Genomic DNA, 26,711 nt, shown 5'->3' with positions numbered 1-26,711 from the left:
TAAAATAGTTTTAAAACTTTCACATGTCAAAAGTAGACAAAAGGGAAATTATGGAATAACGGGAGCAATTTTAACAACTTTAACGGTTGATTCACAACATTAAATTAATTGAATGTAGTTTAAAGCTGCTGATACAGAATGGGGACTGGAGTTTTTTTTATTTAATGTTATTTTTGTATATTTGTTTACTGCTATATGTTAACTTGATACTGAAATAGTAGTTTGGTTTAGCCTGAGAGTATTTTTGAACAATTTTGGAACAAATGTACAAAACTTTATTAAAAAAAAAAAAAAAAAAAAAAAAAAAAAAAAAAAAGGAGGGGGGTGCATCAATAATCGTTTTATAATCGAATCGGAGCCTCTGAATCGTAATCGTAATCGAATCGTTAGGTGCCCAAAGATTCCCAGCTCTAGTGTCAATTGCAACCTGTCAAAATGACGGATGGACTTCAGTTTTTTCCACCGCCGTTTTAAAAAATCGGTCAACGACGGAAAATATTCGGTTAACGCGACCCCTGTTGTACGCAAGCAGTACTGTAGATAAACACACAGTTACGAGAAAAAAGAAGGATTATGTGCAACGATATGAAATGAACAGATATACTGTATGTTAAGGTGAATAAATGGAAATATACGTGTATATATACACTGTATATATTGAAATGTTGATGCAGAACATTGGTTGAATTCATTCTTATTGTGCTGATAATACAGCACCTTTCTCAGGTGTCAGTTTAAGAAGTACATAAACATGCCTAAAAGGGGGGGAAATCTGTCAAGGATGGTTAAATATTCAGCAATAAAGTGTCTAGACAGGTTCAGGCTGCGGTGCAGTTATCCACAGGCTGCTTTTGAAGAGAAATAAAGTTCACGTTCATGCAACGTTACTCTCAACATGCTCCCCACCTACTTCACATCTGGCCTGCTCTGTTAAAGGCTTGTTACAGCTTCAAGCCAAAACCAGATGATGCAAAGCATCTCTTTCTACTGTATACTACAACAATGAATCAGTCAATAATATTACAGGCAAATTTTGCGATTAGTTTGCAAAGCTGTAAGTTTATGCGTAAGATAATTAAATCATAAATTCCTAAAGCAAAAAGTGTCAGCATGTCCATCACTTTATGTACATCTCGTGTTTACGATGGATAACTTTTCATCTACTGCACATAACTTTTTAACCGCTTTTCCTCCAGGAGTTATCACAAGGTATGAGCTTTTTTTACGGGGGCCGGTGAAGCCTCAAAGCCTGTCACCTCCGACTGGTGGAAAAAAAGTATTTGTCAGCACTGGATGGCTGGATCCAACCATCCCGTCTCAAGCACCGCTCAGCAATAGAAGCACAGCTTTGCCCCCTGAGAACAGCACAATTGTGGCTGGTCTGCAGGCCTTTTCCACCTATCAGATGAGAGTCGTTAGTGTCAACATGGCAGGAAATGTCACATCAGGGTGGACCACCACACACACAATGGAGGGAGGTTGGTACACGATTCCTGCCTTGCGTTTACTTTTGTTTTTTTAATTCTTTTTTGTGTGTGTTGATTTTTTCCCCCCACAGTATTTTAATACTGTGCAGTATACGACGAAAACAGATGTCTAACATGTAATGTTGACGTAATTATTTAAGAAATTAAAATTATTTTAACATTTTCCTCACATATCTTTAACCTAAATTTAGCGCTTTAGATAAAAGACTTCATGGAAAAAAGGCATACAACAAAAGTAAAAACTAATTAATAATTAACTAATTTTAAGAAATAATGATCACATCCGAATTGAAAAAAAAAATATCTGAGAAATGTACAACAAAAAAATATTGTTAGAGCAATAATGGAAAATTTTGTCAGACACATTTGTATCTGTTTCACAAAAATGAAATAGCCAGTAATTTCGTGTTTTAATCATGTGATTGTTACTCCCATGCTATTCAATATATTTCCCCACATATTTTATTCTTTTAACATGAAAAATAAAAACTGGACAGGAATAAATTTGTAGACTAGCTCTTAATCTGTCATTCAGTAATTATCGAAGTTGGTCTGCAGGAGCATTTTCTAATCCAGTACACTTGTAATGAAATGGAACATGGTGTGTAAAAGCTCACTGGGGAAAAAACGACCCAATTTCAGAGGATGCAATAAAATCTGATTTTTATTTAAAAATAACACAGCAGACTGTTCGACATAATGTGAGTGAGAACGAGTGAAATGAGGGAAGAAATGAAAAGTGTGTATGTGTGTGCAATGTGCATGTGTGCTTTCTTAGGGGGGTACTCATTAAGGTATTTGAATTTCAAAGAGATGATATGGCTCATTAAGACTAAGCGATTGCTACCAACATCACTCTGAGCTATATGTCTGGGTAATAAGCATATGATAACATCATTTAAATGTTGGGTGTGTGTGTCAATGATTTGCATATGCGTATAGAAGCGATGCTATGTTAACAAAAACACATTGTGAATGCTTGTTTAACACTAGTATCAATAGTACAGATCAACAGAGGCTAAAGCCACTAAAAAAGTAAGCTAATGTACCAATATCTTTAGCTCCAGAATGGATGGCTCCTCCAGATGTCACTGCACTGTCCTCCACCAGTCTAAAGGTCACATGGAGTACTTTGGAAGGTCAAGGGGTCATCGCCAGAGGGCAGGTCATAGAATATCATGTCAATTTGCTGGTTGAACAGACAAACAACACCTATTCTCCTCCAGTTATCAGCCAGGTTAGTGGTAAACATTATCTTTTACAGTTGTGTTTAAAATTATTCAACCCCCACAGTAGATAAGTGTTTTTGCAAGTTTGACATTTATTTAAATGAAATAACAAAAAGATTTTTGGGAATCTTCACATTTATGAACTTTCTGTGATTACTTCATTGACAAAATTATTCAACCCCTTAGGTATGTACAGTGGGGCAAATAAGTATTTAGTCAACCTGTAATTGTGCAAGTTCTCCCACTTGAAAATATTAGAGAGGCCTGTAATTGTCAACATGGGTAAACCTCAACCATGAGAGACAGAACGTGGGAAAAAAAACTGAAAATCACATTGTTTGATTTTTAAATAATTTATTTGCAAATCATGGTGGGAAATAAGTATTTGGTCAATACCAAAAGTTCATCTCAATACTTTGTTATGTACCCTTTGTTGGCAATAACGGAGGCCGAACGTTTTCTGTAAGTCTTCACAAGCTTTTCACACACTGTTACTGGTATTTTGGCCCTTTCCTCCATGCAGATCTCCTCTAGAGCAATGATGTTTTGGGGCTGTCGTTGGGCAACACGGACCACCACAGATTTTCTATGGGGTTCAGATCTGGAGACTGGCTAGGCCCCTCCAGGACCTTGAAATGCTTCTTACGAAGCCACTCCTTTCATGCCCTGGCTGTGTGTTTGGGATCATTGTCATGCTGAAAGACCCAGCCACGTCTCATCTTCAATGCCCTTGCTGATGGAAGGAGATTATCACTCAAAATCTCTCGATACATGGCTCCATTCATTCTTTCCTTTACACAGATAAGTCGTCCTCGTCCCTTTGCAGAAAAACAGCCCCAAAGCATGTTTCCACCCCCATGCTTCTCAGTGGGTATGGTGTTCTTCGGATGCATTTCAGTATTCTTTCTCCTCCAAACACAAGAACCTGTGTTTCTACCAAAAAGTTCTATTTTGGTTTCATCTGACCATAACACATTCTCCCTGTCCTCTTCTGGATCATCCAAATGCTCTCTAGCGAACCGCAGACGGGCCTGGACGTGTACTGGCTTCAGCAGGCGGACACATCTAGAGGTGCAGGATTTGAGTCCCTGGCGGCGCAGTGTTACTGATAGTAGCCTTTGTTACTGTGGTCCCAGCTCTCTGTAGGTCATTCACTAGGTCCCCCTGTGTGGTTGGGGGATTTTTGCTCCCCGTTTTTGTTATCATTTTGAGGGCACGGGGTGAGATCTTGCATGGAGCCTCAGATCGAGGGAGATTATCAGTGGTCTTGTATGTCTTCCATTTTCTAATAATTGCTCCCAAAGTTGATTTCTTTTCACCAAGTGTTTTACCTACTGCAGATTCAGTCTTCCCAGCCTGGTGCAGGTCTACAATTTTGTCTCTGGTGTCCTTCGACAGCTCTTTGGTCTTGGCCATAGTGGAGTTTGGAGTGTGACTGACTGAGGTTGCGGACAGGTGTCTTTTATACCGATAATGAGTTAAAACAGGTGCCATTAATACAGGTAATGAGGGGAGCCTCGTTAGACCTCTTTGAAGGCCAGAAATCCTGCTTGTTTGTAGGTGACCAAATACTTATTTTTCACTCTAATTTGGAAATAAATTCTTTAAAAATCAAAAAATGTGATTTTCTGTTTTTTTTTTTTTCCAAATTCTGTCTCTCGTGGTTGAGGTTTACCCATGTTGACAATTACAGGCCTCTCTAATCTTTTCAAGTTGGAGAACTTGCACAATTGGTGGTTGACTAAATACTTATTTGCCCCACTGTATAACTTTAGTACTTAGTATAACATAACGTGAAGCATGGCTTGACACACGTTTCTTGCAGTGATCCACAGGTATCTTTGCCCATTCCTCATGGGGGAAAGGCCTCCAGTTCATTAACATTTTTGGGCTTGCGTGCTGCAACTGCCTTCTTCAAGTACCACGAGAGATTTTCAATGGGATTTAGGTCTGGTGATTGCGATGGCCACTCCAGAATCTTCCAGCACTTCTTTTGCAACCAAGATTTGGTAGATGTTGAGGTATGCTTAGGATCATTGTTCTGTTGGAAGGTCCAACCTCAACCAAGCCTCGCTTTGTCAATTACTGCATGACATTTGCATCCAAGGTCTCCTGGTATTGAACTGAATTCATAATACCTCGCACACGCTGAAGATTCCCTGTACCTGAAGAAGCAAAACAACCCCAGAGCATGACTGACCTTCCACCTTGCTAAACCATAGATAGGGTGTTCTTTTCTTTAAAGCGTATTATAATACTAAGGGGCTGTGAGATATCAGTAGAACCGTTAAGTGGCAAGATAACAAATATTAATAAAGTTAACAAAAAAATAAATCACATTCATGAGCAATTATCGAAAATAGATAAAAAATTACGAACATTTCCGAAAGTATTCCGGAAACAGCCGAATGGGGCGGAGACGTCACAACAAGGAAACAAAAGGTCGAGGCAGGTGCCATCGTTGTTTATCGACGAGAGAGTTGCGTTCGTGTTTTATCAAAAAAATCGCTAAAATGGTTCAAACCTGTCATGTTATGTGGTGTACAAATAGCCATTTTTCGCAATGTAGTACCCATGAGTTCCCGAACGTGAGAAAAAGAGCTGGACTCCGCAGACAATTAGTAAAGTTCGTCCGTGCTAAGAGGGCTAATTTTGCGGACCCAGCCTCCGGCACGGTTTTGTGTGGTGCGCATTTTACACCTGAAAGATATTCGAACTATGGACAAATGAAATCAGGTTTTGCTAAGAAATTGCTGCTGAAAGCAGATGCGGTGCCCACCATACACGCGCAGCCACCTAAATGTCCCGAGATATCAAGAAAGAGGACGATGACTGGTTCTGATGAGACCAACCCACCACCCCAGGCTAACCAAAGGAGCGGAGCAGACAAGCTCGAAATGGCCAGAGTGAGTACTCTTTTATAATAAAAAACATATCACGCATTGGATGGAGGACTGGCCACATGTATACATTATCGCTCGTAAAATATATAGAACAAATCCTCTAATCCTATTCATATTTGTGTCTGTTGGCAGAGCGAAAACCTATGATAGCACAATGAATGATTATTATTCTATACATTATTTTGCGGTCACTGTGTATCAGCTTCACAAAAAGAAATGCAAAACAAACCTTTCGGTGTTTCCCACACGATCTGTTGCCGGTCGTCAGTGTTTCATCAGTGTGATTGCTCCCCTCAATGATCCTTTCATTAGGCTGCATTGGCTTTCGTTTGGGCTCAAATTGATAACCCAAAACCCCAAAGAAAGGTTCATAACTCTCCTTGTCACCATTAGAAGAACGTTTGTTACGTCGGATTCGTCGCTGCAACTAGAAACAAAACTGTCCGCCATCATCGCCGCCATTCAGTACTAAGCACTGAGCCGGTTGTTTCCTTGTTGTGACGTCACGCACACAATATGCTAGATTTCCGGGATCTCGGGCCCCGGTGGTTTTAGCTTGACAATTGATCCAAATATCTATCATTTTCTTGGTGTTGCGATGTGTGTAATTACACGAAGTGGCATGATATGAATCCAAAAGGCATGCGTTTATGGATAAATGATGGAATATTAGCATTTCCCCAGGTGTTGTAATTCTTTCTTCTCCGCACGTACCGTTGATCCATTGGTCCAAAAAGTTCCAGTTTGGTCTCATCACTCCAGAGAACATCCTAAAACCTTTGTGGTTTGTCCACATGGTTTTTGGCATACTTCTTGTGCTTTGCAGTCAGCAGGGGGGATCCGTCTGGGAGTTCTTGCATGGAAGCTATCATTTCGCAGTGTGCGTCTTATTGTCTGGGATGAAACCGGAATACCTTCCTTTGACATATCCTGTGTAGTTCCTCAGCTGTCACCCGGGGATTTTTCTCCACCTTTCACTTCAGGTATCCCACTGCAGTTGCAGACAGTAACCTCTTTCTACCTCGCCCAGGTAGCGTTTCCACTTTGCCTTTAGTTTTAAACTTGCGGGCTATGCTCCCAATTGTGTCTCTTGAAATTTTTAGTCTTTTTGCTATCTTTTTCTGTCCATATCCTTGCTTATGAAGTGAAATCACCTCTTCTCTGAATTTCTTTGACCATTCCTTGGACTTCACCATGTTGTAAAGATGTCATTAACTGCCAAGAAGAGACATGTGTCACAGTGCTTTAAAATCTGGTTATTTGCTGCTCATTAGGGTTCCGTTCACATCTACCGATGTTTTCATCAGCTGTTTGACACCTGATGGAAAACTTTGTTCTTAAGAGTGATGGACTTGGGGGGTTGAACAATTTTGTCGATCAATGAGGTAATCACAGTTAGGCCATTAACTGGAATAATCTGAAAAATATTTTTGTTATTATCTTTATCTATTTGACATGTAATTATTTGGTATGATTTAACACAAGATGAAAAATGAATGTCAAACTTGCAAAAACACTTATCCGCTGTGGGGGTTGAATAATTTTGAACACAACTGTATGTAACGATGCAAAGCTCTCTTTTGCTGGATTAAACCAATTGTCATGTCTTTTTCTCAGGTACTGCAACGGTTTGGACCCTTAGACCAGCCCCTTTATATAGCAAAGGGGTTGAAGCCTTACCATGTGTACAACTTCACTGTGACGGTCTGCACTAAAAAAGGCTGCATTACCAGCATTGGACGAGCTGGTCGGACCCAACCAGCAGGTAACACCGAAACATGTTAGCTTTCATTTTAAACCTTTAAAAGGCAGTCATTTTTCATTTCACTCATTTGCTGCCATTGACGGCACTGGACGTCCAATCAATTGAGACTGGAAGGCTAATGATCGCTACTAACCCTCCCAGTCAAAATAGATTTGCCGTCTAGCGCCGTCAATATCACCGAAACAGAAGCATTCGTATGGAGGTAGATTTGTGTCTTTATTATTCAATCAAAAAAAAAAAAAAAGTTGCTTCAGTCAAATAAAAAGTTGCTTCAATCAAAATATATATTTTCAATCGAAGAAAACGTCACTTCAATCAAAAAAAATGTGTTTGAATGCAAAATAAATTTGAAACAAAAAAAAATATGTTTGAAAACTATTTTTCTTTGATTGAATTTTTTTTTATTTATTTAAGTCAAGTTTTTTTTGATTGAAACAGCATTTTTGATTGAAGTCATGTAATTTTGCGTTCGGACCACATTTTGGCTAGGACATTTGTGTCTTTATTATTCATTCAAAAATTAAGTTGCTACAAACAAAAAATATATTTTCAAAAGAAAAATCACTTCAATCAAAAAAGTTTTAAAAATTCAATCGTAGAAAAAAAGGTTTGAATGTGAAAAAATATTTGAGACTCAGAAATTCGCATTTGAACACTTTATTTTTCATTCAAACTGTTTTCTTTGATTGAAGCAATCCTTTTTGTGTTTGAGCCATATTAGGGGTAGGACATTTGTGTCAAAATCATTCAATCGCAATAAAAATTGCTTTAATCAAAAAACTATTTTTAATCAAAGAAAAAAAAATCATTTGCAAAAATATATATTTTTTGAAAAAATATTTTTTTATTTGAAATATATATATTTTTTATTGAAGTGTCACTTTTTTTGAAAAGCAAAAAAGTTTTAAACTTTTTTTTTTTTTTTCCCCCCAAAGTGGAAAAAGTTTTGAACACACTTTTTTTTTGAAGTGGGAAAAGTTTTGAAGGCACTTTTTTTTCGATTGAGTAATTTTGACACAAAGATTCAACTTCAACGGTAGTTCCGGTGTGTTTGAGTGACAGCTGATTACGCCAATGGCATAAAAGACACCCCCGTACCGATGCTCTATATTCGGCTTGGACTCCAGGAGACTCAGATGGCTGGGTGGAGCCCTGGTGGCCATTATTCTTGCTTCATACTTTTATGCCATTGGCGTAATCAGCTGCCACTCAAACACACCGGAACTAGCGTTGAAGTTGAATCTTTGTGTCAAAATGATTCAATCGAAAAAAAGTGCCTTCAAAACTTTTCCCACTTCAAAAAAAAAGTGTGTTCAAAACTTTTTCCACTTTGGAGAAAAAAAAAAAAAGAGTTTAAAACTTTTTGCTTTTCAAAAAAAGTGACACTTCAATAAAAAATATATATATTTCAAATAAAAAAATATATTTTCAAAAAATATATATTTTTGCAAATGATTTTTTTCTTTGATTGAAAATAGTTTTTTGATTAAAGCAACTTTTATTGCGATTGAATGATTTTGACACAAATGTCCTACCCCTAATATGGCACAAACACAAAAAGGATTGCTTCAATCAAAGAAAACAGTTTGAATGAAAAATAAAGTGTTCAAATGCGAATTTCTGAGTCTCAAATATTTTTTCACATTCAAACCTTTTTTTCTACGATTGAATTTTTAAAACTTTTTGATTGAAGTGATTTTTCTTTTGAAAATGTATATTTTTTTTGTTTGAAGCAACTTAATTTTTGATTGAATAATAAAGACACAAATTTCCTAGCCAAAATGTGGTCCAAACGCAAAATTATATGATTTCAATCAAAAATGGCGTATCAATAAAAAAAAAAACTTGACTTAAATAAAAAAAAAAATTCAATCAAAGAAAGTTTTCAAATATATTTTTTTGTGTTTCAAATTTATTTTTGCATTCAAACACATTTTTTTTGATTGAAGTGACGTTTTCTTCGATTGAAAATATATATTTTGATTGAAGCAACTTTTTATTTGATTGAAGCAACTTTTTTTTTTTTGATTGAATAATAAAGACACAAATCTACCTCCATACATTCGCAGCTAGTCCTCCCAGTTTAAAGGAATTTGATGTCCATCATTGTCAATGACAGGTAATGAGTTAAATATGACGAAATTGATCAAACAATTAAAAAAAAAAAAAAAAATCTAGAGTGTAGCGATGTCCTGATTCGATCATGTGATCGGAAATCGAGCCAGCCGTGCTATTTTTCATAGGATCGGAATAGGGTTAAAAGGATCGTTTTTTTTTTTTTTTTTTTAAATATATTTCTTTTCTGTTTAATACGCGTAGAGCCTCTCACTCTTCTTCCTGCTGCTCTTGGTCGGCAGTGCCCTGGAGTTAGCTATTTAAAGTTAACGATGATTGACAGGGGTGTAACTTTGATCTTGCCAGAGAAGCTTGGTCTCTCTACCATCAAAGGCGCACATGTGTCAGTTAGGCATGTGTCGGTATGAGATACTGACAGTATGATAACCTTAAGCAAAAATATCACGGTTTCACGGTATCACGGTATTGCAATTAAAGCTGTAATATGTGTTACTTTGAGATATCTGGGTTAAAAAAAAAAAAAAAATAGTAATAACAATTTTTTTCCATTAAACAGGATTTTTATTTTTCCAATCATATTACCAAATTGGAACATAAGTATAATGTTAAAATATATTTTTTTTAAAATAGCAAAAAAATAACTAATAAATGCAGTCCTTTAGGTGAGCCTAAACCTATAGCCACAGCTCAACATTATTACCATCAGAGCAAAAACAATTGAATTATTTTCCATAAAAAGCATGTGTGTATTACTCGTATCATTTTAACATTATACACACACTCTTTGTCAACACAGACAGTTGCCAGAGAAAAAAAAACCAAACACATGTTTTACCACCGCTAGACACACTAAACACGCTGGAGTTAACTCTCATCGCTCGTGGGAAACGTTCATGACAGTGTTTACTACCTTTAATTTTGTATAAATGTGAACGCGTATTGGAGGTATTGCCTCCCCTGCAGCTACCTTCCGCAAACATGTTTTACATGTTGGTTGGCCCTCCTCTATGCCGCGGCCGTCTGTAACTTTTCTGTATTTCCATACCTGCGATTTTGTTTTCTTTGATGGGGGAAAAACTTCACGAGTTTCACCTCCTCCAGCCATCATGTAGCACAGCTGACTCACTGCCACTGAGCAACAACTGATGGGGGAGGGTTGAGCCTTACAGCTGCAAGCAAGGGATTTCTCCATGCATTTTTGGGACATAAAAAATGAATGGATTTGAGTGTAAATTAAGCATTTAATAAAGATAAGCATTTTTCTACATTATTCTTGTTCAAAAATATACAAGAAGAAGGTGGCACAGTGGGGATTTTTTTTTTTTTTTTTTAAACACTTTTTTTTCAGTATCTGATCGGCACTCTGTATCAACAGATTCTCAAAATCAGGTGACTCGGACCTGGGTGCAAAAGTATGCGATCGGGACAGCCCTATTAGAGTGTTATTGGGCCCATAACTAAATTGTATTGTATTTTTTCCACTTTCGCTCAATGTAATCGTGACTTCTGTCTTGAAAGAAATGAAACACGGCTGCTGAGAAACATGAATCATTCTGTGTTTGCATATACAGTACTGATGTGTGTGTATGTTTTACTCTTACTTACTGTCCATCTGTTCACTTGTGGACACCACTGTTCTCCCTCATTTTACTTTCCATTATACTTTCTTGTTGTTTTGTTTATCGTTTTGGGTGAGTAGACAATGGATGGTTGATGCAGAGGAAAAAACAAGCTTTCATCTATAAATACCAGCTCGGGAATTTCAGCTTTTGAACGTTAGTCTTAACAGATACATCTGTCGATATAGCAATGTTTTCAGTCCATTCAATCCTTAAAAAGTCCTTCCTGTGCTTATGATGATGAATGATCCCTCGTATTGTAATCGTTGGACTTTTTAAATGTATTTTTAATGGCTACATCTGTTGACACAGCCTCAATGTTTGTTTTAAGCAATTCCAAAGACTTCTCTTGACTGTAATACAGTACAATACAATATGGCTTATTGTACCCAGTTGACTTTTTGAATGTATTTTTAACAGCCACATCTGTTGCCTCCATTTTGTTTCATCCAACGCCAAAGATGTCCCTTGTTTCAACTCTAAGAAATGATAGCGACATATGCCGTTTTTCCTTCTAGTTTTTTTCTAAAATGATTTGCATAGCATGCATTACAGAGTATCGATTTATTCCTAGTTGTTAAAAACTGCGATCATGAGACTTTTCCAGAAATGGCGAGATTTAGATAATGTAAATGTAATAATTTACAAAGTTAAAATGAGTTATTACAATTCTTATTAAATCCAATTATAAAACTGACGATGAATCTATAAATGTTTGCAATATTGTTTTAAGTACAGTGGATGTAGAATGACCAAAGATAAATCATAATAAAAATCCACGATTCCTACTCAGCTGGGGCGGGGGGGGGCATTTTGAGTGTAAGTTGATTCCCATTTAACATGTTTTAATGTGACTGGTTTGAGTTTTTTTATTTTATTATTTTCTACCAAAAGTTCTACGTGTTAATTTTGCAAGAATGGGGATAATCTTTGTACAGTGCCCTCCATAATTATTGGCACCCCCTGGTTAAGATGTGTTTTTTAGCTTCTACAAAGGCTGTAAAAAGTATTGACACCAGGGGTGCTAATAATTGTGACACACATTATTTGATGTTAAATAATTATTTTTTTATGTGGGATTTTTTCCTCACTGAATAAATGCACTTATATTGAAGGTTGGATTTTTCTTTTTTTTTTTCTATTAAAGTCCCATATTATTTGAATTTTAAAAAAATATATTAGAAGCTAAAAAACAATTCTTAACCAGGGGTGCCAATAGTTATGGAGGGCACTGTAAGTATACGTCTTGGTCTTGTTTTCTATACCCACAGAACAAATACCCTATACTTTTTAGAAATTATAAAATAAAGGATTATGTACCTTTTTCATAACACTACCTTCGGCTAAAATATAAAACATCTATCACTATACATTCTGTGATACTGTACTACAGCAATGGGACCTGCATCATCAAACGCAATGTGGCCCCTGACAATGTCTAGCTTCCAATTTTTTTCATTTCAAAACAAGTTTCAATATAGGACAAAAATAAATACCGTATTTCTCGAACTATAAGTCGCAGTTTTTTTTTTTTTATAGTTTGGCAAAGGGTGCGTCTTATACTCTGGAGCGACTTAATATGAGATTATTTACGGTCAGGTTGGGCAGACTTCTCTCTCGCTAACTTTTTTTTTTTTTTTTTTTTTTGATAAATATATATTCATATATTTATAGTAAAATGATGTATGGATGTTAAATAAAATAATTTGGATAAAACAGAGAAGGCCCTGTGTATGCCTGCGCATGTGAACGCAGTGGCCTCGCTCTCTTTTCAATCTTCCACTCCCGCGCGCATCCTGGCATTTCCTTTTTGATATGGAGCAGCTTTAGGAGTGAAAAACAAACTGAAGACAGGGGAATTGAAAAATTAACAACTGCGGTAGGAGTGGGATATGGAAAGGATTCAAATCGATTGTTGAAAGTGCTATACGGAAAACTGTGTCGGCTTCGCTGAATGTAAACAAATGTGGCGCTTTAGTTCATACGAGAAATATACTTGACAAACTTTTCCAGCGTTATTTCGTTGTGTAAATCCATTTATAAATACAAACTACAATTTCTGGGGAAATTACTTCTGCTCTTTGCCGTGTGGAGATACAGATCTTAGCCCCGCCCAGGTTAGTTTGGGGACAAATCAGGGACAATATCAGGTCACTTCCTGCTGATTTGGGGGGCGTGGCCTGGTCATATCGGGTCATTTGGGGACATGTAGGAGACGTGGCCTGGCCATATCAGGTCATTTGGGGACATTTGGGGGGCGTCACCTGGTCATATCAGGTCATTTGTCAACATTTGGGGGCGTGGCCTGGCCATATCAGGTCATTTGGGAACATGTAGGAGGCGTGGCCTGGCCATATCAGGTCATTTGGGGACATTTGGAGGGGGCGTGACCTGGTCATATCAGGTCATTTGGGGACATTTGGGGGGCGTGGCCTGGTCATATCAGGTCATTTGGGGCGTGTCCTATTGACATCTGGTCATTTCCTGTTGATTTGGGGACATTGTTTTTTTTTGCCATTGAAAATGAATGGGAAAAAATTTGGACCTCCATGTCAATGGCGACCAAGTACATTGGCATCAATAGAATGGACAAACATGCCCGTCAGTGGTGTTATACAAAGTAAATGCCATTGGAAATGAATGGGAAATTTGGACGTCCATGGCCGTCAGTGGTAGCACCCTCCATAAGCGTTAATGGAATCAGGGACGTTTGGGGGACACGTCCTATTGCTATCTGGTCTTTTCTTTTTGATTTGGGGACATTGTTTTTTTTGCCATTGAAATTTGGACGTCCATGGCCGTCAATGGCATTGACTTACATGGACGCCAATGAAATCCAAGTACATTGGCATTAATAGAATGGACAACCATGCCCGTCAATGGCATTAAAGAGACAAATTCAATTCCATTTGGCATTAAACGGAAAAATTCCCATGGTCGCACGAAAATTCTGGTCGTGTCGATACTCGAACGGTGCCGAATGGTGCAACAGTTCGGGCTTCGCGGCGCGCCGAAAAAACGCGGAAAATAAGTTGATAAAATAAATAATAAAGTTGCAGAACAACACTATCTGGCTTTGCCTAAAAGGCAACCACCAGATAATTATCATAAAAATATGTACACTATTTAAACATTGAGAAACGTTTTTTTTCTGCCAACTCGAGGAGATTAAAATAAATGTCAAATCCACTATCCGCCTGTTAGAACAGACACACAAATAGATAAGATATAAATGTTTATTGAATATCCATCTTAGTCTTTTTTAACTGTGAGAATTCGTTACAAAAGACAGGCTTTAATTTGTCATCATCATGCATATGTGCACCAGCATCATCACAAACGTGATCACACAAAACGCAACCACGCATCTTATCATTTCCTTAGCATTTCCTCCTTCTCCTGATTCCTCACAAATAAAACATAAAATGTTGTTTTTTTTTCAGGCTTGTGCCTACTAATAAAACTAGGGCTGTCAAACGATTAAAATTTTTAATCGAGTTAATTACAGCTTAAAAATTAATTAATCGTAATGAATCGCAATTAATCGTAATTCAAACCATCTCTAAAATATGCCATATTTTTCTGTAAATTAGTTTTGGAATGGAAAGATAAGACACACGACGGATATATACATACAACATACTGTACATAAGTACTGTATTTGTTTATTGTAAAAATAAATCCACAAATGCCATTATTAACATTCTTTCTATTAAAGTGATCCATAGATAGAAAGACTTGTAGTTCTTAAAAGATAATTGTTATAGTTACAAGTTATAGTAATTTTATATTAAAACCCCTCTTCATGTTTTTGTTTTAATAAAATTTGTAAAATTTTCAATCAAAAGTAGAGTTAATATATAATAATAAGAATAAAAATAACAATAATAAAAATAGAGTGACCAAAGTTTAAGTTTTACGTGTATTTTGCATAGCTACTTTGATATGGAATGCCAGTTCATTTTGCATTGTTGTTTAACTGTGTGTCAGAATAGGGCCTCAATACTATAGACTGAAGTGCTTTTCTTTTTGTGAACTTTTTTTTTTTTTTTTTTGGAGAGATAGGAATATTATTTTTGTTGTGCTTTCACTAAACGATACTTATGTTTGTTGTGAAGGAGAAGCTTATGCCAATAAAAGACGTGGTCCAAAGAACGCCTGTGTCCACTCGCCTTTACTGTGTAACATATATCCGTACATACAGTGCCTTGCAAAAGTATTCGGCCCCCTTGAACCTTGCAACCTTTTGCCACATTTCAGGCTTCAAACATAAAGATATAACATTTTAATTTTTTGTCAAGAATCAACAACAAGTGGGACACAATCGTGAAGTGGAACAAAATTTATTGGATAATTTAAACTTTTTTAACAAATAAAAAACTGAAAAGTGGGGCGTGCAATATTATTCGGCCCCCTTGCGTTAATACTTTGTAGCGCCACCTTTTGCTCCAATTAAAGCTGCAAGTCGCTTGGGCTATGTTTCTATCAGTTTTGCACATCGAGAGACTGACATTCTTGCCCATTCTTCCTTGCAAAACAGCTCGAGCTCAGTGAGGTTGGATGGAGAGTGTTTGTGAACAGCAGTCTTCAGCTCTTTCCACAGATTCTCGATTGGATTCAGGTCTGGACTTTGACTTGGCCATTCTAACACCTGGATACGTTTATTTTTGAACCATTCCATTGTAGATTTGGCTTTATGTTTTGGATCATTGTCCTGTTGGAAGATAAATCTCCGTCCCAGTCTCAGGTCTTGTGCAGACACCAACAGGTTTTCTTCCAGAATGTTCCTGTATTTGGCTGCATCCATCTTCCCGTCAATTTTAACCATCTTCCCTGTCCCTGCTGAAGAAAAGCAGGCCCAAACCATGATGCTGCCACCACCATGTTTGACAGTGGGGATGGTGTGTTCAGGGTGATGAGCTGGGTTGATTTTACGCCAAACATATCGTTTTGCATTGTGGCCAAAAAGTTCAATTTTGGTTTAATCTGACCAGAGTACCTTCTTCCACATGTTTGGTGTGTCTCCCAGGTGGCTTGTGGCAAACTTTAAACGAGACTTTTTATGGATATCTTTGACATATGGCTTTCTTCTTGCCACTCTTCCATAAAGGCCAGATTTGTGCAGTGTACGACTGATTGTTGTCCTATGGACAGACTCTCCCACCTCAGCTGTAGATCTCTGCAGTTCATCCATAGTGATCATGGGCCTCTTGGCTGCATCTCTGATCAGTTTTCTCCTTGTTTGAGAAGAAAGTTTGGAAGGACGGCCGGGTCTTGGTAGATTTGCAGTGGTCTGATGCTCCTTCCATTTCAATATGATGGCTTGCACAGTGCTCCTTGAGATGTTTAAAGCTTGGGAAATCTTTTTGTATCCAAATCCGGCTTTAAACTTCTCCACAACAGTATCTCGGACCTGCCTGGTGTGTTCCTTGGTTTTCATAATGCTCTCTGCACTTTAAACAGAACCCTGAGACTATCACAGAGCAGGTGCATTTATATGGAGACTTGATTACACACAGGTGGATTCTATTTATCATCATCGGTCATTTAGGACAACATTGGATCATTCAGAGATCCTCACTGAACTTCTGGAGTGAGTTTGCTGCACTGAAAGTAAAGGGGCCGAATAATATTGCACGCCCCACTTTTCAGTTTTTTATTTGTTAAAAAAGTTTAAATTATCCAATAAATGTTGTTCCACTTCACGATTGTGTCCCACTTGTTGATTCTTGACAAAAAAAGTAAATTTCATATCTTTATGTTTGAAGCCTGAAATGTGGCGAAAGGTTGCAAGATTCAAGGGGGCCGAATACTTTTGCAAGGCACTGTATCTTACCCAAAATACAACAAGAGACACATAATTGCCACTAAAAGAAAGAAAACTTACCGAAATATGTGTGGAGCACAAATAGCAATTTGCATTGCGAATACAGCATAAACGTCTCACAACTACTAATTCTCCCACGTTTAGAAGAAATATCATGAGTATGGAACGACGCTGCCCCCAAGCGGCCGGTGGCATTCTCTGCACTCTTAATGTCCATAAACGGCCTCATTGTAATCTGTTTGAGGCAATGTGCGAGCGGGTCATTTAGTGCATGCGTTAATTGCGTCAAATATTTTATCGTGAATAATTTAAAAAATTAATTAACGCCCGTTAACGCGATCATTTTGACAGCCCTAAATAAAACATAAAATTTTGGGGGGTTTTCGGGCTCGGGCAAGCGAATCAAGGTAATTGATCAAGTTCGGGCCCTGTCGGGCTTTAATACCCGCGGGTCGGTCGGGTCGGGCTGGATTTTTTAGGCCTGATCTAACTTCTAGCGTCATGTAATGTTAGCATACTGTACACTTATCAGCTTATTCAGCATGTTGTTCCCTATTGTATTTTTATTTTAAATTGCCTTTCAAGATGACGTGTCTGTTCTTGGTGCTGGATTCTATCAAATAAATTTCCCCCCAAAAATGCGACTTATACTCCGGTGCGACTTATACATGTTTTTTTCCTTTTCATTGCACATTTTTTGCCTGGTGCGACTTATACTCAAGTGCGACGTATAGTCCGAAAAATACGGTAATCGTGTAATGGAAATTATATATTTCTCCTGAAGTAAATGCACTATAGCAGAGCAGGTACTGTTCCAACAACTTCAATTTCTGCTTCTGTGGTTATTCTCGCACTTAGTCTTTTACATTACTAACATTACAGAAAACACAGAATAAGCAAACTTATTTGAGGGTTTAACTCTTTAATTGTTCTGCTGGTTGAACTTGTTTGAGATTTGATGACTTGCACAAGCGCTCATAAACGCCTTAAACTTTACAAGCGTTTCCGTTTTTCTTGGACATTTAGGGAGTCCAAATGTGTAACTCAGCTGAATTGATATTCAATTTTACAGATGAAAACCTTATGCATTTGTCCAAAATGTCTTTCAATTATACTATATCAACCAAAATAAATGCAACTTAGTGATTTCCACTAAAGGTTGAGTGGAGAAATTCTGCAAAACCACATTAAGTGGTACATTAAGTGATACTGCTAGTAAGGTGCACTTGAGTGTGTTACTGATGCACTAATAAATCTAGCATACATATGACCGGGCCATTAGAGGCTGTTACCATCTGTTGGAAGTGAGCAGGCAGCATCTGCAAAACCAGCGGAGCTACACGAAAGCACGACCAAACATTAGCGTGCACTCCGACACAGATGCAAACTGTCCATATGTGTTGAAGCATTTGCAATTGTTTCCATGTGCGCGTCTCCCCGGGAAGTTATCGATCACGACGTAAAGTGAGTGGCTAATCAGGGGCTGATGGTGATGTTTTATGTATTCTACATCCATAAAGACTTGTTCTACAAGACACATACACACACATTGGAACTTGCACACATACACACTCACACTGTAGCACCACTCAACAGAACAGGGACTTTATTGATTTACGCATAATTGGCCTAAGGCCCTTCTTGAGAGGAGAAATATGCATGGCAGGGGATGACCATGTCAATAAGTTGTGTGCGTGGTGTAACTGTACACTTAAGAGCCTGTTAAGACATGTCAGTCGCTGCAAAAACAGAAAAGTCCAACATGCACTTTGGCTCCAGGGAGCTACTCCATGATTTAGCTGCTTCATTACAATCTCGGCAGCCAAAATTAACCTTTCTGCTGGACTGTTAACCTTGTGTGTGTATGGATGTGCATTTGAGGCTGCACCGATAAGGTAGCGGGACATGTCACTGTATAAAACACACACTTCGGTGACTTAACAAGCATAACACCTGAAGACAGCACACCAGTCACTAACTCTGCACTAAAACTTGAGCTCTGATGGAAAAGCGATACTGGGGATCTTATTATTCATGTACAAGAGCAGATTTGAGTAGAGTTATAACAAACAACTTCATACTTTTTCCATAACTGTAAGTTGCTTCACCATGCTTCCTTTCAATAATTCAGTATACAGTATATACATACAGTGGGGCAAATAAGTATTTAGTCAACCACCAATTGTGCAAGTTCTCCTACTTGAAAAGATTAGTGAGGCCTGTAATTGTCAACATGGGTAAACCTCAACCATGAGAGACAGAATGTGGAAAAAAAAAAAACAGAAAATCACATTGTTTGATTTTTAAAGAATTTAAGAATTTAAAAAGATAATATTTCTGGCTGCCAGAGGTCTAACTTCTTCTAACGAGGCTCCACTCGTTACCTGTATTAATGGCACCTGTTTTAACTCATTATCGGTATAAAAGACACCTGTCCACAAACTCAGTCAGTCACACTCCAAACTCCACTATGGCCAAGACCAAAGAGCTGTCGAAGGAGACCAGAGACCAAATTGTAGACCTGCACCAGGCTGGGAAGACTGAATCTGCAATAGGTAAAACGCTTGGTGTAAAGAAATCAAGTATGGGAGCAATTATTAGAAAATGGAATGGAATGGACCACTGATAATCTCCCTCGATCTGGAGCTCCATGCAAGATCTTACCCCGTGGCGTCAAAATGATAACAAGAACGGTGAGCAAAAATCCCAGAACCACACGGGGGTACCTAATGAATGACCTACAGAAAGCTGGGACGAGTAACACAATGTGCCGCTAGGGACTCAAATCCTGCACTGCCAGACGTGTCCCCCTGCTGAAGCCAGTATACGTCCAGGCCCGTCTGCGGTTCGCTAGAGAGCATTTGGATGATCCAGAAGAGGACAGGGAGAATGTGTTATGGTCAGATGAAACCAAAATAGAACTTTTTGGTAGAAACACAGGTTCTCGTGTTTGGAGGAGTAAGAATACTGAAATGTATCCAAAGAACACCATACCCACTGTGAAGCATGGGAGTGGAAACATCATGCTTTGGGGCTGTTTTTCTGCAAAGGGACCAGGACAACTGATCTGTGTAAAGGAAAGAAAGAATAGGGCGATGTATCGAGAGATTTTGAGTGAAAATCTCCTTCCATCAGCAAGGGCATTGAAGATGAGACGTGGGTGGGTCTTTCAGCATGACAATGATCCCAAACACACAGCCAAAGCAACAAAGGAGTGGCTTCGTAAGAAGCATTTCAAGGTCCTGGAGTGGCCTAGCCAGTCTCCAGATCTCAACCCCATAGAAAATCTGTGGAGGGAGTTGAAAGTCCACGTTGCCCAACGGCAGCCCCAAAACATGACTGCATGGAGGAATGGGCCAAAATACCAGCAACAGTGTGTGAAAAGCTTGTGAAGAGTTACAGAAAACGTTTGGCCTCCGTTATTGCCAACAAAGGGTACATAACGAAGTATTGAGATGAACTTTTGGTATTGACCAAATACTTATTTTCCACCATGTTTTGCAAATAAATTCTTTAAAAATCAAACAATGTGGTTGTCTGTTTTTTTTCCACATTCTATCTCTCATGGTTGAGGTTTACCCATGTTGACAATTACAGGCCTCTCTAATTTTTTCAAGTGGGAGAACTTGCACAATTAATGGTTGACTAAATACTTATTTGCCCCACTGTACATATACACATTTTTTTTTTACTTTAAAACTGCAAACTCTGTTAAAGTCTGGAAAACAACACAACAAGTGCTGTCACACCACTGAATGAATTCATTAAAGACTGCAAAGGAGCTGTTAGACTGTGACATTTATTTAGTCTACGCATTTGTTTAAATATCTTATCTGATTTCCAGCCTACTGTCTAAATCCCAGTGGATTGTCGGCACTCAATTTTTTTTTCTCAAATGTTTTTATCACCGAATAGAACAATATACTTGAATGTGTATTCGTTTCATGTGTGTGTGAAGCAGACAATGTTCTTAATGTCACCATAGCTCAATTTCAATAGACTGGTAAGCTATTGATTAGCAGTAATTTATGGTTTGATGTGCCAAGATGAGACGCTGTCCGCTCCCCTTTTAAGAGCTCTATTAGAAGTCACACTGAAGATGGTCGCACGTGTGTCACAGAGTTAATTTACGCCCACCGAAAACCATTTAGACCATTAGAGGGAGACACACACTCTGAGAAACACAAGAATGGAGCGACACTTAGTGTACACACATCTGTACACTATTCAGTCACTGGCTGTTTCTCCTCTCCATTCTTAAATATATTACCGCTCACCGTGACAGCCATTCTTGCTGTGATTTATTTATAATACATATTGAAGCTGTGGCTCCAGCAGCACCCAGTGTGTTTCAAAGGGACATTTAATTCAACATCTAAAGTGAGGGAAGGAAATTAAATTGACCCTTCACGAAATGAAATAGTGACATTCACTAAGTTGGTATGTTGAGAAATACTGGGAGTTTTAAGGAAAACAAGACCATTCCATACAGTATTAAAAAAATATATATATGAATTGCGTAAATTAAAATACTACTTAATCAACATGACAGGAAAACCTCAACCCTAAATAAGGCTCATGGATAACATACAAAACATACTGATATATCAATTTCTTTCATTATGTTACATAGTTCTACTGCCTTTTAATGAGACATTTTGGGATAATTTGGTCACATTTATGGTACCGTTTATGCATAATAAATGACACTTACAAACGCTTAGGAACAATGGAGAAAATGCACCAAATGCTCTCACACTACCTAAGAGTACCGTATTTTTCGGACTACAAGTCGCACCTGAGTATAAGTCGCACCAGCCATAAAATGCCCAACGAAGAGAAAAAAACATATGCAAGTCGCACCGGAGTATAAGTCGCATTTTTGGGGGAAATTTACTTGATAAAATACAACACATAGAACAAACATATCATCTTGAAAGGCAATTTAATATAAAAATCCAATAGAGAACAACATGCTGAATAAGTGTACAGTGCATGAACAACGAAATGCGAATATACTGTCCTCACCAGGACGCTACGGCTCGGTCCTCCCAAATGACAATGCTGGACGTCCGTATAATTTGCTGCATCAATGTCGTCCTCGATACCAAACAGGTTCGCATCGACGTAAATAAATGATAATTAGGTGCTTTTACAGCAAACGGTTAGCATGCGTTCGCTGGCATTAGCGCATCGTTCAAACAACCACACAACTGGCTCTAAGCGTCCGATCGTGGGTGGAAAACACAAAACAACAGAAAAGATGATATACACACATGCGTTGCCTTTGTAGAGATATTTTACAAGCATAAACAATGAACGTAGGTTCGCAGCCATGTTTCTCTCTCGCTAACTTGCCCACTCACTTAGCTACGTAGCTGTTGGTCTTCTTCTGGCTTGTGAGCGGTCTTCTTCACGTAAACAAGTGCAAGTGCGCCCCCACGTGGGCGTGAAAGCGCCACAAACCAAAAGCATGCATTTCAATATAAAAAGTCAATACTACAATTGAACACACATTGCCAAAGGGAGAACGCGAACGTGGCCATAGCTATTGTTATTCTGATAACTATAGCATAAAAAACATGCTAACAAGTTTACCAAACCCTCAGTGTCACTCCAAAACACCAAAATAACATGTGAAATGATATCATAATGTGTTAATAATTTCACACATAAGTCGCTCCTGAGTATAAGTCGCACCCCCAGTCAAACTATGAAAAAAAAACCTGTGACTTATGGTCCGAAAAATACGGTAAGTGTACAATGTACAGGTAGTCCCCGGTTTACGAACTAGTTCCGTTCCTAAGCGACGTAACACGAATTTATGCGCAAGTCGGAATTAACCCCTTTTAAGTACCCTTAATCTCAAAATAACTATTCAAAGCCATGTGTTAAATGTCATATTGATAAAATAAACAACTGACAACAACTTTATTTGTCACTGTCAGTACAATCATGACAGAACATACAATAATGCTAAACATACAATGATGCTATAAAGTAAATCCTTCAATAGAGACATATTTGCTTACAAAAACATATCTCAATGGCAGCACAACAATACCTAGGGAAATAAGGTCCAAATCTTTGTGGATTCAACAAGGAAATTAGGCACGGATCCAGCGGTGAGAAGGAACGCTGCTCAATAAACCAGCGGGCTAATAGTGAGCTAACGGGGGGGCATCGCCGAGCCTGCGCTGCTTACCCTTTCTCTGCCTTCTTTTAATGTTAACTGGCATTCACCCCCCGCTTTTCAACGTGAAAGCAAAGCTCAAAACGAAAAGAAAGTAGCGCTGGCGTGACCTCACACAAGTCCGAGTGCAACAAAGGAAAGTGGACCGCACATATAGTATAATGAAATACCAGATATGCATAGCAATTAGAGATAAAGCATTTAGATTTGATAAATAAAAAAAAATTAAATGACAAATGATATACTATACTTACCATCAATGCTGAGAGAGGGCGGACAAGACACTGTTAAGCGACTTGAAAAAAAAACCAAAAAAAAACACTGGAGACAAAACGGCGGATATGACTCTGGCGTCGTAAAGTCGAAATCATATAAGTCGGGTACATCGTTACCCGGGGACTACCTGTACAGGTGAAAAACAATCGTCTTGCTCACCCCAAACATTTCAACATGAGTGTATATCCAGCAAGTCGTTCATAAATGCAAACAGTTTAGTTCGTGTCCAGGGCATCCTAAAATTTACAAAATTTGAATTCACATCATAGCATTTAGTGTGTTATTCTAACAATTCATGTTTTTGATAAGTCACGTGAGAATGTGTAGTTTCAGAAAGAGGACAAGTAACGGGTAATTTGGTCTAAGTTTTCTACTTTTTTTTCAGCTCCAAAGGGATTTTCCCCACCTCGACTGTTCCCAGTGAATGAAAGCACCATTCAGATAGAATGGGATACCCCGGCTCAACTCAATGGACCGCACCCGATGTACCAGGTATGCAAATAAATCGACATTGTCATTTAGGCGCATACCCAAATCATGGGAAACAGTCTAGCATGGCAAAAAGGTAAATGTCCATAATCCATAGCGTGACGTCCAAGGTAAGTCTTGTGGGAATTTCATCCCATCCTGCACAAACATGCACTTAGAGTTGAGCTTAAACTGTTCCGAATGGTCATCAAAGGTCGAGGTCACAATGGCCCCATGAAACATGTTATTCACCATAACTCAATGATTCATGAACTGATTATAAAAAAGCTAGTGTCTAATGGAAGTTGTATTTGTTGATGAAGAATTGCTGTGGTTGTAGTCATTCTATAAAGGTATCATTCTACAAATAAATTTTAAAAAATTAGGCTCTGACTTTCAGCAAGCTGATTTGCGATTAACATTCTGGATAGATTAATTTTGTTCTCACTGGATTGCAAAAATTGACTATGAAAACATCTTTCCTTTCACTGATAGTTGTTTGCGATATCTTGTGTCTTTGGTTGTCGTGTTGGGAATTCATCAAGTGATGGTGATGCACACCTGGACACTTTTAAGGCCTATTTATACCGGCCGCATGTGCGCTACGGATTGACTACAGACCATCTCCGACATGCCGGAGCCTGCCGGATGGTTTGGGCTACTTTCTATTTTTGTGGGAGACGCATCAGTCAAAATGGGCGGAGTCAGGCCTGCTGCAGGCCAGGTGCTTATTCACGGTTTAAACACCAACGAACATGGACAATGAACGATTCATCATGGAGGTGGAAAGTCAGAAAGTTTAAAAAGGAACGAGGATGGGCGGTAGGGTGTTCGGAAGAACAAAAGGCCGTGATATTCGTTGGGCTGAGTTTTAATTCAGCTCTACTACCCAAGTGTATTGCACCACAGTTTGTAATTTGCCCTCCGACATCCCTAACCCATGCATCACCACATGAGCCTAGCGTGTGTCGTTGCTTGTGACGACACGCGCTAGTGACCTCATTCTGGCCTTGTTGGTCCCTGTTCTTTATGCCGAGTGTGCATACTGAACAAACAAAGAACAAACAGTACAAGCAAACAAAACAGTTACATCAGTTAGTTACTGAAGAAACAGTCTGTACAGTGAACGCACCTTCACACTATAGCTGCACGCGATACCGGCAGTTGGTTTTGTGTAATGGTGTCCGTCTATAAAATCCAAAATAAAGGTATCAGATCCTCTCCCTTCTAGCAGAGTGATGGGAGCTTTCACCTAGGAGCAGCAAACTCGACTGGGCTCGGATGGCAGTGCATGCAAGGGGAGTTGCTATCATATACCTGGGTATAGTGAGGCACAGGAATGAGTGTATAAAAAAACCTGGTATTTTTCTCATTTAATAGCTTTACCAAATGGAATCAATTCAGCAAGTTATGTAATTTAAAACAGTAATTAAATACCGTATTGGCCCGAATATGACGGCCCTAATTATAAGACGACCCCCTCTTTTTCAAGACTCAAGTTTGAAAAAAGACTTTTTGAACACAAAATTAATTTTTATACAGAAAATAATTACAGTACATCCGAAACAAATGGTTATAACAATATATTTGAGAGAAAAATCATGTTATTTTGCCTACTTCAAATCTTAAGATCTGAACATTTAAATATGTAAACTAAAGTGCAATCACATTTGTAAATGAATGGCTTCTGGTTTTTGAAATGTAAATAAACCAATCTATTGTGATAAAACAACAAAATTGCAATAACTGCATTAACCATCAAAGTGAAGTCTAACTGTAACTGTAGTTTTGAAACAAATCTGAATAAGGAAAATCGAAAGTTACGTATGTAACTACGGTTCTATGAATCCCGAATGACCGCCAGAGGCGGTGCTGAAAGCACTGAATGATCCCTTCGCGCATGCGCAGTGCGAGTATTAATACCAAAAAAGTCACCTGTGACCCCAGGTTGACCTCCTGCCGGGGTATAAGTTCCGGCGTCAACCTCGTACCAGCCCCTACAGAACCTTCTCGCGTGTGGCACGAGGATTCTGAGTGACGGAACGCTCTGGCAGTCATTCGGGATTCATAGAACCGTAGTTACATACGTAACTTTCGTTCTATTTCATCCCTGCTAACCGCCAGAGGCGGTGCTGAAAGCACTGAATGACCAATACCAGCGGGGTCACGAAGAAACAGACACAAACCTCATAGGGAAGTCCCCTCCGATCCGAAGACCGCACCCAGCGGGTGGGGAGAGGTGACGTCCAAACAGTAGAACCTGAAGAAGGTGCCAGGCGCCGACCATGAGGCGGCGGCACAGATGTCCTCCAGAGGCACCCCTTTCAGGGCAGCCCAGGATGTGGCCACGCCCCTGGTAGAGTGACAGCGCACACCCGACGGCAGGGGGCGACAAGCCATCTGATAGGAGTAAGAAATAGTATCAACGACCCAATGAGAGAGGCGCTGCTTGGAGAGGGCAGAGCCCCGACCACGTGCCCCGTAGCAGACAAAAAGTTGGGACGACCTACGAAAACTTGCCGTGGAGTCCACATAAAGCCTCAGGGCCCTCACCGGGCACAACAGCTCCTGTCTGCCCCCACCCTCCCCAGGCGGGGGGCGGTAACGAGCAAGGCGTAAGGGACGATTGCAACGGGAGCCAGCCAACACCTTGGGCATAAACGCAACGTTAGGCCACAGTGTGACACCTGAACCCTCGGGGTGCCAAAACATGCACGACGGGCTAACCGAGAGTGCGTGCAGTTCGCCAACCCGCTTAGCAGAGGCAACGGCCAGCAGGAACGCCGCCTTGCGGGCGACCCACTAAGGCCCGGCCGCAACCATAGGCTCGAAGGGGGGGTGGCACAAGCTGTCAAGCACCAGCTGCAG

General features: G+C 39.1%; 1 protein-coding gene across 1 annotated transcript in view; it reads left to right on the top strand.

Moving 5' to 3' along the window:
• ush2a (Usher syndrome 2A (autosomal recessive, mild)) overlaps window positions 1-26,711 on the top strand; it is a 428,293-nt gene that overhangs the window by 97,287 nt on the left and 304,295 nt on the right. Inside the window, exons 25-28 of the mRNA XM_057848749.1 lie at window positions 1,197-1,478; window positions 2,549-2,724; window positions 7,237-7,384; window positions 23,761-23,867. Of these exons, the coding sequence (XP_057704732.1) occupies window positions 1,197-1,478; window positions 2,549-2,724; window positions 7,237-7,384; window positions 23,761-23,867 (713 nt within the window). The remainder of the gene's footprint in view (window positions 1-1,196; window positions 1,479-2,548; window positions 2,725-7,236; window positions 7,385-23,760; window positions 23,868-26,711) is intronic.

Source organism: Corythoichthys intestinalis, chromosome 1 (genome assembly GCF_030265065.1).
Source record: "Corythoichthys intestinalis isolate RoL2023-P3 chromosome 1, ASM3026506v1, whole genome shotgun sequence".
NCBI lineage: Eukaryota > Metazoa > Chordata > Actinopteri > Syngnathiformes > Syngnathidae > Corythoichthys > Corythoichthys intestinalis.
Note: the sequence above shows the minus strand (reverse complement) of the source record. Positions and strands in the feature narration are given on the sequence as shown.